At 46.5% G+C, this 12,043-nt stretch overlaps 1 protein-coding gene across 1 annotated transcript in view; it reads left to right on the forward strand.

The window, feature by feature from the left end:
* The first annotated feature begins 438 nt into the window (after positions 1-438).
* The window catches only part of PSMB7 (proteasome 20S subunit beta 7), a 30,452-nt gene continuing 18,847 nt past the window's right edge, over positions 439-12,043 (forward strand). The window contains exons 1-5 of the mRNA XM_080990980.1: positions 439-593; positions 2,912-3,005; positions 3,152-3,249; positions 3,592-3,732; positions 6,132-6,247. Of these exons, the coding sequence (XP_080847106.1) occupies positions 529-593; positions 2,912-3,005; positions 3,152-3,249; positions 3,592-3,732; positions 6,132-6,247 (514 nt within the window). The 5' untranslated portion in view covers positions 439-528. The remainder of the gene's footprint in view (positions 594-2,911; positions 3,006-3,151; positions 3,250-3,591; positions 3,733-6,131; positions 6,248-12,043) is intronic.

The following is a 12,043-nucleotide window of genomic DNA, read 5'->3' on the forward strand; positions in this document are numbered from 1 at the left end:
CACACAAATTTATTGACTGTTAACATAAGTAAGATAATATATAGAATTGTACAACTTTACAGTAATACAGAGAGTATGTGGTGAGAAATCAGAGAGGAGCTGAGGGAAGTCTGGGGGGGGGGAAATAATGAATACGACATGTTTTGATATTTTGTCATGTTGAAATTGTTAATAAAAAAATCTTTTTTTTTTTTTAAAAAAAGGGAAACCTTGGCTCCTCTTTTACCCAATCAATGAAAACAAAGCGGAATGAAGGCCCCGCGCGGGGTTTCAAATGAGAGAGAGAGAGAGAGCTTTTTATTTGGGTGGGGCGTGTGGTTTAAACGCGACGAAGGACCGAGGACTTCCAGGCCCCTTTCCCTCAGCGCCCACAGGAACCGCCTCCCTCAGGTTTTGGCGGGAAAGGGGCGGGGCCTTGGGCGTGACGCAGCCGCTGAAGCCCCGCCTCCTCCCTCCCTCCCTCCCTCCCTCCGAGGCCGCTTCCGCTTCCGCCGCCGCCTGAGGGGAAACCGATCCATCCCGAGCAAGATGGCGTCGCTCTCCGTCTTGCAGGCCTCGCCGGCCGGGGGATTCAGCTTCCACAACTGCGCCCGGTCAGTGGCGGCCCCGGCGGGGGGGGGGAGGGAGGCAGGAGGCGGCGTCAGGCCGGGGGGGGGCGGAGGGGGGAGGGCGGCGGCGGCGTCGCGGGCGCCGGGGGGGAGGCGGGCGGGCGGGCGGTGACTCAGGAGGCTCCGAGGCCTAGCGAGGCCCTGGCGCGGGTGGGAGGGAAGGGGCTCCTCTGAAGAAACAACAGCAGTGGCAATAAGTAGCGCGCGTTTCCCCGCGGATCTTCCTTCACGGCCTTCGGATTCGCCTGAGCGCTCAAGCCGCCCTGGGGCCCGGGGACGCTGAAGTCTTCGCGGGGGGGGGGCGGGAGGAGGAGAAGGAGGCCCCCCCCGGGAAGCGGCTGAGCGAGACCCCCGAGGGCCGCCCGTGGGGCGAGGGGAGAGGCGGCGGGGGGACCTTGATCTCAGAGAGAGAAGGAAGGGCTGTCGCTTCGTCACTGTCAACCTCTTGGAAAGCTCACGCCTGAGGGTTTCTTATCCACGCGCGGATTTCTTGAAAGACCTACATTGGCTCCCAGTACGTTTCCGAGCACAATTCAAAGTGTTGGTGCTGACCTTTAAAGCCCTAAACGGCCTCGGTCCTGTATACCTGAAGGAGCGTCTCCACTTCCATCGTTCTACCCGGACACTGAGGTCCAGCACCGAGGCCCTTCTGGCTGTTCCCTCACTGCAAGAAGCCAAGTTACAGGGAACCAGGCAGAGGGCCTTCTCGGTAGTGGCGCCCTCCCTGTGGACGCCCTCCCACCAGATGTCAAAGAGAACAACAACTACCAGACTTTTAGAAGACATCTGAAGGCAGCCCTGTTTAGGGAAGCTTTTAATGTTTGATGTATCATAGTATTTTAATATTCTTTTGGAAGCCGCCCAGAGTGGCTGGGGAAACCCAGCCAGATGGGCGGGGTATAAATAATAAATTATTATTATTATTATTATTCTTTCCTCCTCAGTAACTAGGCAGCTGACGGAGGGTGGAAATAGCGCTCAGGTTCTTTGCGGGGGGGGGGGGGAGACGGGAATAATAATAATAATAATTTATATCCTGCCCTCCCCAGCCAAAACTGAGCTCAGAGCGGCTAACATCAAATGTATGACACATTAACATAAAATCACACAATCAGTTAAAATACATCCTAAAATCAGATCAAGATCAGCATAAATTCCAGTCAGATGGCAACCTGCAGATTAGGGTTGGGGACCTTCAATGCTCATCAGGCCCAACTGTTTGTGCTGAACTTATTGGGAGGCCACTTCCATACAAGTTCTTATGAAAGGGGATGGGGAGTCAGACTGAACCCCGACCAAAAGCCAGGCGGAACAGCTCTGTCTTGCAGGCCCTGCAGAAAGATGTCAAATCCACCTTTTTATCATGTTGGGCAGCTCACACAGTGGCTTTCAACCTGTGGGTCCCCAGATGTTGTTGGACTACCACTCCCATCATCCCTGAGCTCTGGCCTTGCTAGCTAGGGGTGATGGGAGTTGTAGTTCAACAGCACCTGGGGACCCACAGGTTGAGAAAGGCTGGCTTAGAGCCTGGTGCTGATAATCCCACGTTTGCCAGGTTGCAGGTTCGATCCCCGCGTGGGACGGCTGCGTATTCCTGCCTTGCAGGGAGCTGGACTAGGACCTGGTGATCCTCTGGGTCCCTTCCAACATTGCGGTGCTATGAATCCCATGTTTGCCAAATCGTATCTCCTCCCGTAGGAGCAAATGGTTGCTAGTTCTGCCACCCCCAATTATAGCGGGGGGGAGGGTAGAAGAGAATTGCAGGTATGGGGGGAGCGTGAGGGTTGTTGATTTGGCTCCAAACTGCTTGTGTGTGCGCTGTCACCACCAAGGGAAAACACACTTGCCTGCTCCCCAATAGGGTGGGTGGAGCACGCAAAAGCGATCCAGTGTTGTAACCGACAGGTAGTCCAGCCCTTGGGCAGGCTTACTTAGAAGGTAAGTAAGGTTTGATTTCATTCTAGCAGGACCTGCTTATACTCTTTAATTTCTAAGAATAAAAATTTTAAATGCATGACCAGCGTCCAAGGTGTGTGTGTCCTATAATGAACTAGTCAGGGGGCCAGATTCAGGGAGCGATGGGGGTAGGTTGTTTCTTCCTGACAGGGCTTTCTTCCTTTTATTAAATCGGGAGGTGTGGGGTGTTGTTGGGCTTGGTGCTTGCATTGGTTCCTTTTGCTGTATTCACTTCTTTCTCGTCCTCTGGCAGTTAGCGTAGCCAGGATCTCCTTACACCATTTATGGAGAAGTCTTTTTAATTTTTAGCACCAGTGCCTGGTTTTCATGATTACCTCCTGTTGTAGGAATTCTCATCTTGAAGAAGAGGGGACCAAGAAGGGCCTGCGTCTTCCCACAGCCCGCAAGACTGGCACCACCATTGCTGGGGTAGTGTTTAAGGTGAGGCCCAATGCTTGTTGCAGTAATATCAGCTTTTTCAGTGTTCGTCCTATGCATGTCTACTCAGAAGCAAGTCCTGCTAAGCTTAGTGACACTTGCTTCCAGGAAAGTGGGCATAGGATTGCCATCTCCCTTTCTTTCTCTAGGATGGGGTGGTACTTGGAGCAGATACAAGAGCCACTGAAGGGATGGTTGTTGCTGACAAGAACTGTTCAAAAATACATTATATATCTCCAAACATTTAGTAAGTATATATATTACTAACCTTTTTCTAGGCCTGCTCATGACCACAGATTTTCTGGAAGTGGAAAGTTGCAAAGTATTTGTTTCTAATGGAGGGAACCAGGGAAAAGTAGGAAGAAAAAGCATGGGTATTTAATTGTTCATGTTTCACAAAGGGATTTCTCTGTCCTCTCCTGAATATAACCACCTGCTTTAATGGACTGTCTAGTTAGCTCTTGATTCCTACAGAGTGGCAAATGTGTTCCGGGGGTGTGTGGGGCAGCTGCCAACCAAGTGTGGCCATGGCTTCTAGATAATTGTTCAGAAGCTGCTTGTTTACTAAACGAAGTAAATACGTTTGCAGTTGTTGCGGTGCTGGAACGGCTGCAGACACAGAAATGACAACTCAGATGATCTCTTCTAACATGGAACTCCACTCACTCTCTACTGGACGTCTTCCAAGGGTGGTCACAGCCAACCGGATGCTCAAGCAGATGCTCTTCAGGTAACTGGCTTGTGGACTGAGCGGTGCTGTTGCCACTCTTTGCCTCCTCCCCTTTCTCCCTTCATTCAGTTAAGCAGTGTAGTTGGGAAAGTTCAGCAGTCGAGTGGCATGTTCTAAAATATGTGTGTGTTTAAACAATTTTACAAGCAGAAGCCTTCAGGGGCAGCATTTAAAAATGGAAACTTTTGTGTTTGTCATCAACATTCAAAATTAACCAGTCTCCAATCTCTTTTTCGACTCAGTGGCGCCACCTAGCAACCAAAATGAGATTTCCAGCTAGGTGATTTGTGACCAAGGTCTCTGGCTGTGCAGGAGAGCCAAGGCAGCATCTGAAGCGGGGGTCCCTTTCTGCTTGCTCCCCAGGGAACTTTTTGGTGTGCTAAAGGAATTTCTCCTTGGGGCCCAAAGCAGCCTTACTTGTGGTTCTTTCTCACTGCTGTTTTTGTTACCACCCCGAAATGCAAGTGTTTAAATACCTCCCATCTAGCTGTGGCTGCCAGGCCACTGCACACTTCTGCCCAAAGGCTTGGACTTGCTAGCAATGAGCTGCTGACCATGGGAAAGAGAGTGTGACCCCCCCATCACATGGTGGGAGAGAGGAGGGTGGGTGGACGGACTGGTGGGAGGGAGGCAGGATTATGCAAAAACAAGATCTCCAGAGCACAGTCTCTTCCAAGGCTGCTAGGGGAGGGGATGAATTGGAAAGGACTCCTTACTGCAAAAAGAGAGAGAGAGAGAGAGAGAGAGAGAGAGAGAACACAAACCAGAAGCTGCAGTGTGCCTCATTGCATGGCCACTTCCTCTACACCACAGTTGCGTGTAGGCTTTGTGTGGCATCTCGGTGCCCTGTGTGGAGGGAGGGAGTCGGGAGGACTAGCCCCTCACCACAGCTGATCAGCCTTACTTCCTCCTGCCCTTTGCTTCCTTGCCCTTCCTGCCCAAAGCTTTCACCCTGCTCGCCTCCAGAACAGCCTGGTTGGAGCCACTGGCGCATCCTACCGAGGGGGGCAGAAAAACTGCAGCAGAGAGGGAGGGAGAGGCAGAGGATGTGCCCCTTTGCTGTGTGGGTGGCTGCTTGCTGGGGATGGGTGGCTGGCTTGTGTGAGGGATACCGCCTATCTGCTGGCCTAGCAGAGCAGGCAGGCAGGAAGCAGCCCTTTACGGGATGTGGGTGGTGCTGTGGGTTAAACCACAGAGCCTAGGACTTGCTGATCAGAAGGTTGGCGGTTCAAATCCCCGCGACGGGGTGAGCTGCTGTTGCTCAGTCCCTGCTCCTGCCAACCTAGCAGTTCAAAAGCACATCAAAGTGCAAGTCGGGAAGATAAATGGCGTTTCCGTGCGCTGCTCTGGTTCGCCAGAAGTGGCTTAGTCATGCTGGCCACATGACCCAGAAGCTGTACGCCGGCTCCCTCGGCCAATAAAACAAGATGAGCACCGCAACCCCAGAGTCATCCACGACTGGACTTAACTGTCAGGGGTCCCTTTACCTTTACCTTTAAAGCCTTTTATACTGCAGAGTAAAGGGCTGCTTCCTGCCTGCTGAATCTGCAAGGCGAGAGAGATGCGGCTCTGTGAGCCTGCCTCCACCCGCCAACTCCATGTGTCTACGTCTCTGGCTGGGACTCTTTGTCCTCCAAGCCAGAGACTGGGCAATGCACAGCTGACAGGTGGGCAGACAGGCAACACTTGCTCCTCACCCCTCTCTCTTTGGGAAAACTTCAAGTCCCTGTGAATCAAACCAGTGGTGAAGGCTGCCGGGTGCGCGGCCACCATGTTTCCTCTTTGCTCAACTTCTGTTTGCGCAGCATAAGCGGGGTGGGGGGTGGGTGCAGGTTTTGAGGCAGCTGCTTTATGCTCTCTGGGAAGCCCATCAGTTTCACGAGAGGAGTCTTGATGTTTCAACACCCTTGTTTTCCCGCTCCCTTTTATGGGTTTAAATAAAAGTGAGGGGTTTTCCCATGCCTTTGAACTGCTGTCACCACCGGAGTTTGTGTGCATTTTGAGAGAGAGAAAACTCTGCACAGAACTGCATGGCTTGCACTGCTCCTGCCCTGCTTTTGCAAGTTGGCTGTGGGTGTGCTCTTTTGGTGCTGCGCTGCTTGCAGATCCCCTGGCTCATGCAGGCACACAGTCCTTTTTCCTTTTTTTTTTTTTTAAATAGTTTTTATTAAGAATTTCAACATAACAAATTATCAAAAACATATCATCTTCATTTCTCCCCTCCCTCTGCAACAACCTTTTTTTCCAATGAAAAGGCACCTAGGCATTCTTGTAGCGCCTGGAATGCAGGTTTAAGATGTCGTTAGGCTCCTAGCTTTTATATCCCAGTTTCTAACACTGTTTGGAATGCATTTCTGGTGTTCACACACTCTTATGCTAAACACATTCATGTCTTCCAGGTATCAAGGTTACATTGGTGCAGCCCTGGTTCTGGGTGGGGTAGATGTCACTGGGGCCCATCTTTACAGCATCTATCCTCATGGATCTACTGACAAATTGCCTTATGTCACAATGGGTGAGTCTTTCCCTCTTACAATTTAGGTAACTGCACTGCCCACTAGTGGAAATCTGTCGTAATTAGTTTTTCTTTCCTCATCTTTACTTGTGTGTGTGTGTGTGTGTGTGTGAGAGAGAGAGAGAGAGAGAGAGAGATATTCTGAAATGTCGTTAGCGTTGTAGAAAGTGAAAGTAAAACAGGGATCTCATTCTTTGTGTGATCATATCTCTTGATGCCTAATAATAATACTTTAAATCATTGGCAAATTGTAAATGGCTGGGTGGGGAGATGGGAAATACAGCTTGTGCAAATTTGCCAGAGACTCCCAGAGTGTAGCTTCAGTGCTGAATGGCAAATGTTTCGCTAAATCAAATCCCAAGGCAGTGGTTCTTCATCAGAACATTAAAGCAAACACACACAAAGTTTCTGAAATGCCATCAGAACCTCTAGAGAAATTACACTGTAAGGATGATTTTAGATTTCTTAAAGCAGCCCTGTAGCTTATATAGGGGTTGTCAGCAGCAAAAATAATGTTAGCTGACTGAAAATACAGATGTGTAGCCCTTGTCAGTGGAGAGTGCGAGAGCTTCTAATTTATTGTTTTGCTCTTCAAATGGATGCAGTAGTTAATAGGCAAATGCTACTATGGATGTTTGGTTCACATTGATTCAGTTCATTCTGACCCCAATTTCACTTTGCTCTAATGCTCTGCCGCCTATATGTACAAAACCCCCCACACCTCTGTGTTTACTAGGGTCCAACATTTTTCTTAAATTGCTTGAAGAAATGATGTGTGTGCGTGCACAGAAGCATCTCTTACACGTAGGCCTTGCTAGATTATGGAAGAGGTGTACTCAAAAATTACTGCATCTGTATGGTTTATTTTGATGTTCTTTCATGCCAGTGTTAGGGAAAATTGGAGTCCTGGGCATAGAGAAGCTTAGAACAACAGAGTGTAGCTTTTTTACACCAATAGATGGTGCCATGGTACCCTACAAAGTAGTAAATTATTTATTCTGTGCATGAAATCTATTTTTGAAAGAATGCTATTATAGGATTTATGATGTAATATTCTATTCATACCCTTATATGAATTAACATAAAATATGAAATTGGATTAATATTTATAAATGTGCCCTGAAACTTATAAATTATTAAACTGCTGAACAATAAATTACCTTGCTGCATTTGTATAGTGAATGATTAGTGACCCAAAACTGCAGGATTCATGTCTGCCTTGCACCAGGAATCCTTTGACTCTGTTTTGTTTGAAGCTGTAGAGCATGGCTATCCTATGAATATTGTTCACTGAACCAAGGGAAAGAAATCTGACTGGTAAGGACTGCTGTCATTAAATGGGAATAGGCTTCTAAGCCTATGAAGCCTGACAGTATTAATCTGTCTGTTTTATCTACCATGCTGCTATTCCTTTAAAAAGAGAAGAAGAAGAAGGCTGCAATTCCAGCATGTTTAAAAGCAAACCACACTGAACTCCACAGCACTTGTTTCCAAGTAAACGTGCTTAGGGTTGGGCTATTGCATACCTGACAATGCTTCATTACAGGGTACATTGTGCAAATCTCTGGTCTGGTAAATATCATACAGTATGGACAACTTCAGTCTACTGTTTAAATGATTTGTCCAAATGTAGGGGCCATGTTTTAGATGTGATACTGCAGGCTGAGAGTCTGAAAAATGAATTTCTTGCTCCAGTGTGCAGCATACCTAAGGCTTAGGGATTACAATCTTAAAATGATCATAAAACCAGACATCAAAATTCATGCCCTCAAGCTCTGTTCTTGGGATGGATATCTGGCACAGACATGAATGTCTTGCAGTGCCTCTACATTGACACAACCCAGTTTTGGCCTCTTCTGGAAAGAAAGGAGCGCATCCTTTTGATGGGCAGGTGTGATGCAATATGAACACAGTTTGTGTTTTTAGTACTCCCGTGAAGGCTGACTGATCTCTTATGTGCCAAAATATTAGCATGATTTTTAAACTCAACATTTTGACAAGCTCCACACTTAGGTTGGTGGCAGAGAATACATGTTTAAGCCAGAAGGACTTAGCTATCGCAGCAGAATAGTAAATACTCAGACCTGCTCATATTTGATAAGATGTTAGGCACACACAAGGCAGCAGTATTACTATTCCATGATTCCTCCATGTATCTACAAACTGAATGCTAATTTCCCCATACCTTTCTCTTGTTGTTTTAAGCAATATTTTACATGTGTGTGCGTGTAAGGCCTCTGTATTGTTGCTCAAAACAGGCAAAGAATAGAAACCCAGCATTTTGTGCCTAAATAAGAGACCAGTGTCGTTCCTTAGAAGGAGTTTAAAACATACTCAGTGCTTACTCAGGAGTGAAAACATCAAATTAAAGTGTTTATGCTGACAAAGGACAAATGCAGATTTCAGCAAACGATGCAAGATTGTCTGATTGCTGGCTTGTCTAGAAAAGCTTCTGGCCATGGCTATATAATGAAATGCATGCATACAATTAAAGGGCTTGAAGTCTGTACTTCAGACTTGGGAAGCAGCAAGATGCATTCTGGTGGTCTCTTGTGGCTGAGGCTGATCTCTTGGCACCAGTATTGTTTCATATTCATAAATCAGCTCTTCATGCATTGGCAATGGCTGTCTGCCGCACAGGCAATGCCACCAAGAGACCAGGCCTCTCAGCCAGGAACCAGAGTGAAAAATGATGCCGATCGATGGGTCTGTGGAGAGCACTGGATATCTACCTAGGAGGAACAGCAAATTGAATAACAATGAGCGTTTGTGAATAAGTGCGCTGTCAGGGACTGTTGACACTGATGGATTAGAGAAATCTAAATGTTACTCTCTTCACAGCGCATTTGTTTGCCAGTGTGGCAGGCAGAGGCTGCAGCAAACAGGTTCTTGAGTGCTGGAAGATGCAGAAGGCTATTTAGTAAAAGAAAGCACTCTTCACTGAATGTTTGACGTTCAGAAGGCTGCTAACTGCAGTGTGCAAATGGACAAGTCCAATATCGGTTAAATATGGGACAGCAAGGTCATTTTAAAACACAAAAAGTATCTCTAGGTCATCAGATGTATGAAGAGGAATGCTGTGACTCTGTAATGTAACTGTAAAGAGAACATCATTCAGATATTATTATTATTATTATTATTATTATTATTATTATTTATATATTGCCCTATACCCGGAGATCTCAGGACAGTTCACAGAAAAGATTCCCTTGTTATTCTTTCTGGGTCTAATAAAAAAAAATCACTTTTGAGATTGGTGTAGAACTTATTTCTAGGCTGTTTTTAATTTAAATGCAGGTAGCACTGAGAAACTTATGTGCCCTTATGTGTAAAATAAACTCAGTTTATTTTAAAATATTTTTAAAACCACCCTTTATCAGTTAAGATATCTGGATGATGTGCAGAATAAGACCAAAAGTGTCCATATAAGCACAAAAGCCCCACGTATAAAATACAGCCTAAACAACTTTACAAGGCAGCAAAATATAATAGGGGAACGACACACGCAAAGCAGCTCAAGCAAGCAGGAAAGTTTTGAATTAGCACTGTGAAAGATGACGTTGTCGGTGCCTATGAAATTCTGTGGGGATGTTCCACAATTGAAATGCCATGACAAGAGGCATGTTCCTTCTTGTAGCATGTTCAATAAGAGCCTGGCCCACAGCAGGTTGTAAGGTGGTTGTAGGCTGGTGTAGGGGCAGGTGCTGCGTCAGGCGTTTTAAGAGCATGCTCTCGCATACTGCCTTGTGACCAGCGTGGTGCAGTTCTCTTCAGTGTTGGGGGGCGCATGGCATCCAGAGAGGTCCGTGCAGCTCCTGTCCCCAAATGTAGGCCTGTTGACTGGGCTTCTGGCGTTGAAGAGAATGAGCTAATTGATGAAGCTGCCTTGAGTATTTTGTGGTGCTTTGAGAAAGCGAGGGTGGTCTGTTACCCAGGCTTGCCGCCCAATGTTCTGGTTTAGTGCCTCTCACTTCATTAACCCTTTTGTGCTGTTTTTGCCAAGCTATATGCCATGATAGCCATCGTTTAAAATGCCAGCTCTGTGTCTTGGTCACACACCAGCATGGTCAAGGAATGGGAAACCAGGGTGAAGCTGTGCAGAAAGAGGCTGCCTCCCCTAGTTGAGAACATCGTTCCTGGACATAGCACCTCCTCTGCTCCAAGGAGTGAGCTGACGAGTGCTTGGGGTGAGAGATAGGATGTGCCCCCCCCCCCCAAGGCAATATCCAGTCTCTGAATCCATTAAGGCTCTTCTTTGAAAGTCAAAAATGAGAGTGCTGCAGCTGCAAAGATGGGGATCAGAACCCTGCCCCTACCACAGATGGTTGGGGAACGGGCTGTGTATAGATCTTTACAGTATGTTCTCTGTTCACACCCTACTCATCCCCTGCCTTCCAAAATGTTGGGAATTTTGCTAGCGTGTGAATGCAAAATGGGCTGTTTCAGAAGCAAGGCCTAGATATAAATTAAATAAGAAATAGATTGTTGTGAAATATTTCTTCTGCCTCATTACAGCTCTTGTCTTGCCTGTTAAAACTCCAGTGCGAGGCTCTCCCAGACACCTTGCTTGCCTCTTTTCCCACCTGATTCTGCTTATTCCCGTTGTGGGGAGCTTGGCAGTAAGGCTCGCCTCATAAACTGCGTCCAGAGCAGCCCTTACAGGACTTCACTTTGACCTCCTTGTGGTTCAGCACAGTTCTTCTTCTTTGCTATTTTTGGCAGCTGGCATATTTTGTGCATGTTGCTCTCCTCTCCTGTTAGTCACTTGCAAAGAATTCCTTTTTGTTTCCCATTCCTGCCTTTCTGAAAATGGAGCTGTACGTGGTTCCGAGGCAAAAACGAATAGCCATTGCCTGGAGTATGAGAAGATGCTTTGTGCACCCCGCTGTTTATAAATGTGATGTATTTGGTACTGTAAAGGTAATGATCCTCAACCACAGCAATATTCCATAACAGGAGGAGTCTTTGTCACATTCGCTGGAATTACCATGTTCATTGATTTGTGTCTGTAAATCTGCCTCTACCCTTTAAATTTGATCTATAATTGGACCTCCTTAAATGGTTCAGATAAGATAGTCTGTATTTTCTCAGCAATGTCACTGTCAGCTTCTCCCTTTTCATTATACATTCAGCAGACTTGATAAAATCAGCAGGACACCTCATTTGAAACTCTTTAATCGCTGCCTTTTTCTTTACTAAACCATTGAGGTGGTCAAGCGATGTACACAAATCATTTTAAATGGAAAATATGGCTTTCTGGGTGACCCAGCTAAACAGATAGTGGTATGCAAAACAAGTTAAAAAGTAATAAATGCCAAAAAATCTCCTAATTGGCATAAAAAATTGTCGCTAACTTTATTCAATCTCCAAAAGCAGAGCATCCTGAAATACTGTCTGGCTGCACTGAAACATGATGATGATGTCTGTGCAGGGAAGATTCAAATTCTCTTCTGAACAAAGCTTATTTAAGATTGCCAAATAGTTCATAGCCGCTCTTTGCGTAGACTTGTAATGCCTGGAGCCGACATCGGAAAGGGGCTTCTTCCGTTAGTATTTTTGTAGGACAGCTCTTGAAATCGCCAAATGTGTGTGTTTAAACCTTTGTGTGTGATTCATGTTTGCCACTCTGGTGTGCTCTGCCTTACTGTTTTTTTAGTGCAAACTAGAAACAATCCAAAACACAATAAAACAAAACACAATTGAACTGGGGTAGATGAGACTGAATGGCCACCCAGATTCCTCTATCTTTCTGTGCACATGCTAAACCAACCCACTGAAATAATCTGTTCCTTTCAG

The sequence above is a fragment of the Podarcis pityusensis genome, assembly GCF_964106645.2.
Source record: "Podarcis pityusensis genome assembly, chromosome: Z".
In the NCBI taxonomy this organism is placed as follows: Eukaryota; Metazoa; Chordata; class Lepidosauria; order Squamata; family Lacertidae; genus Podarcis; species Podarcis pityusensis.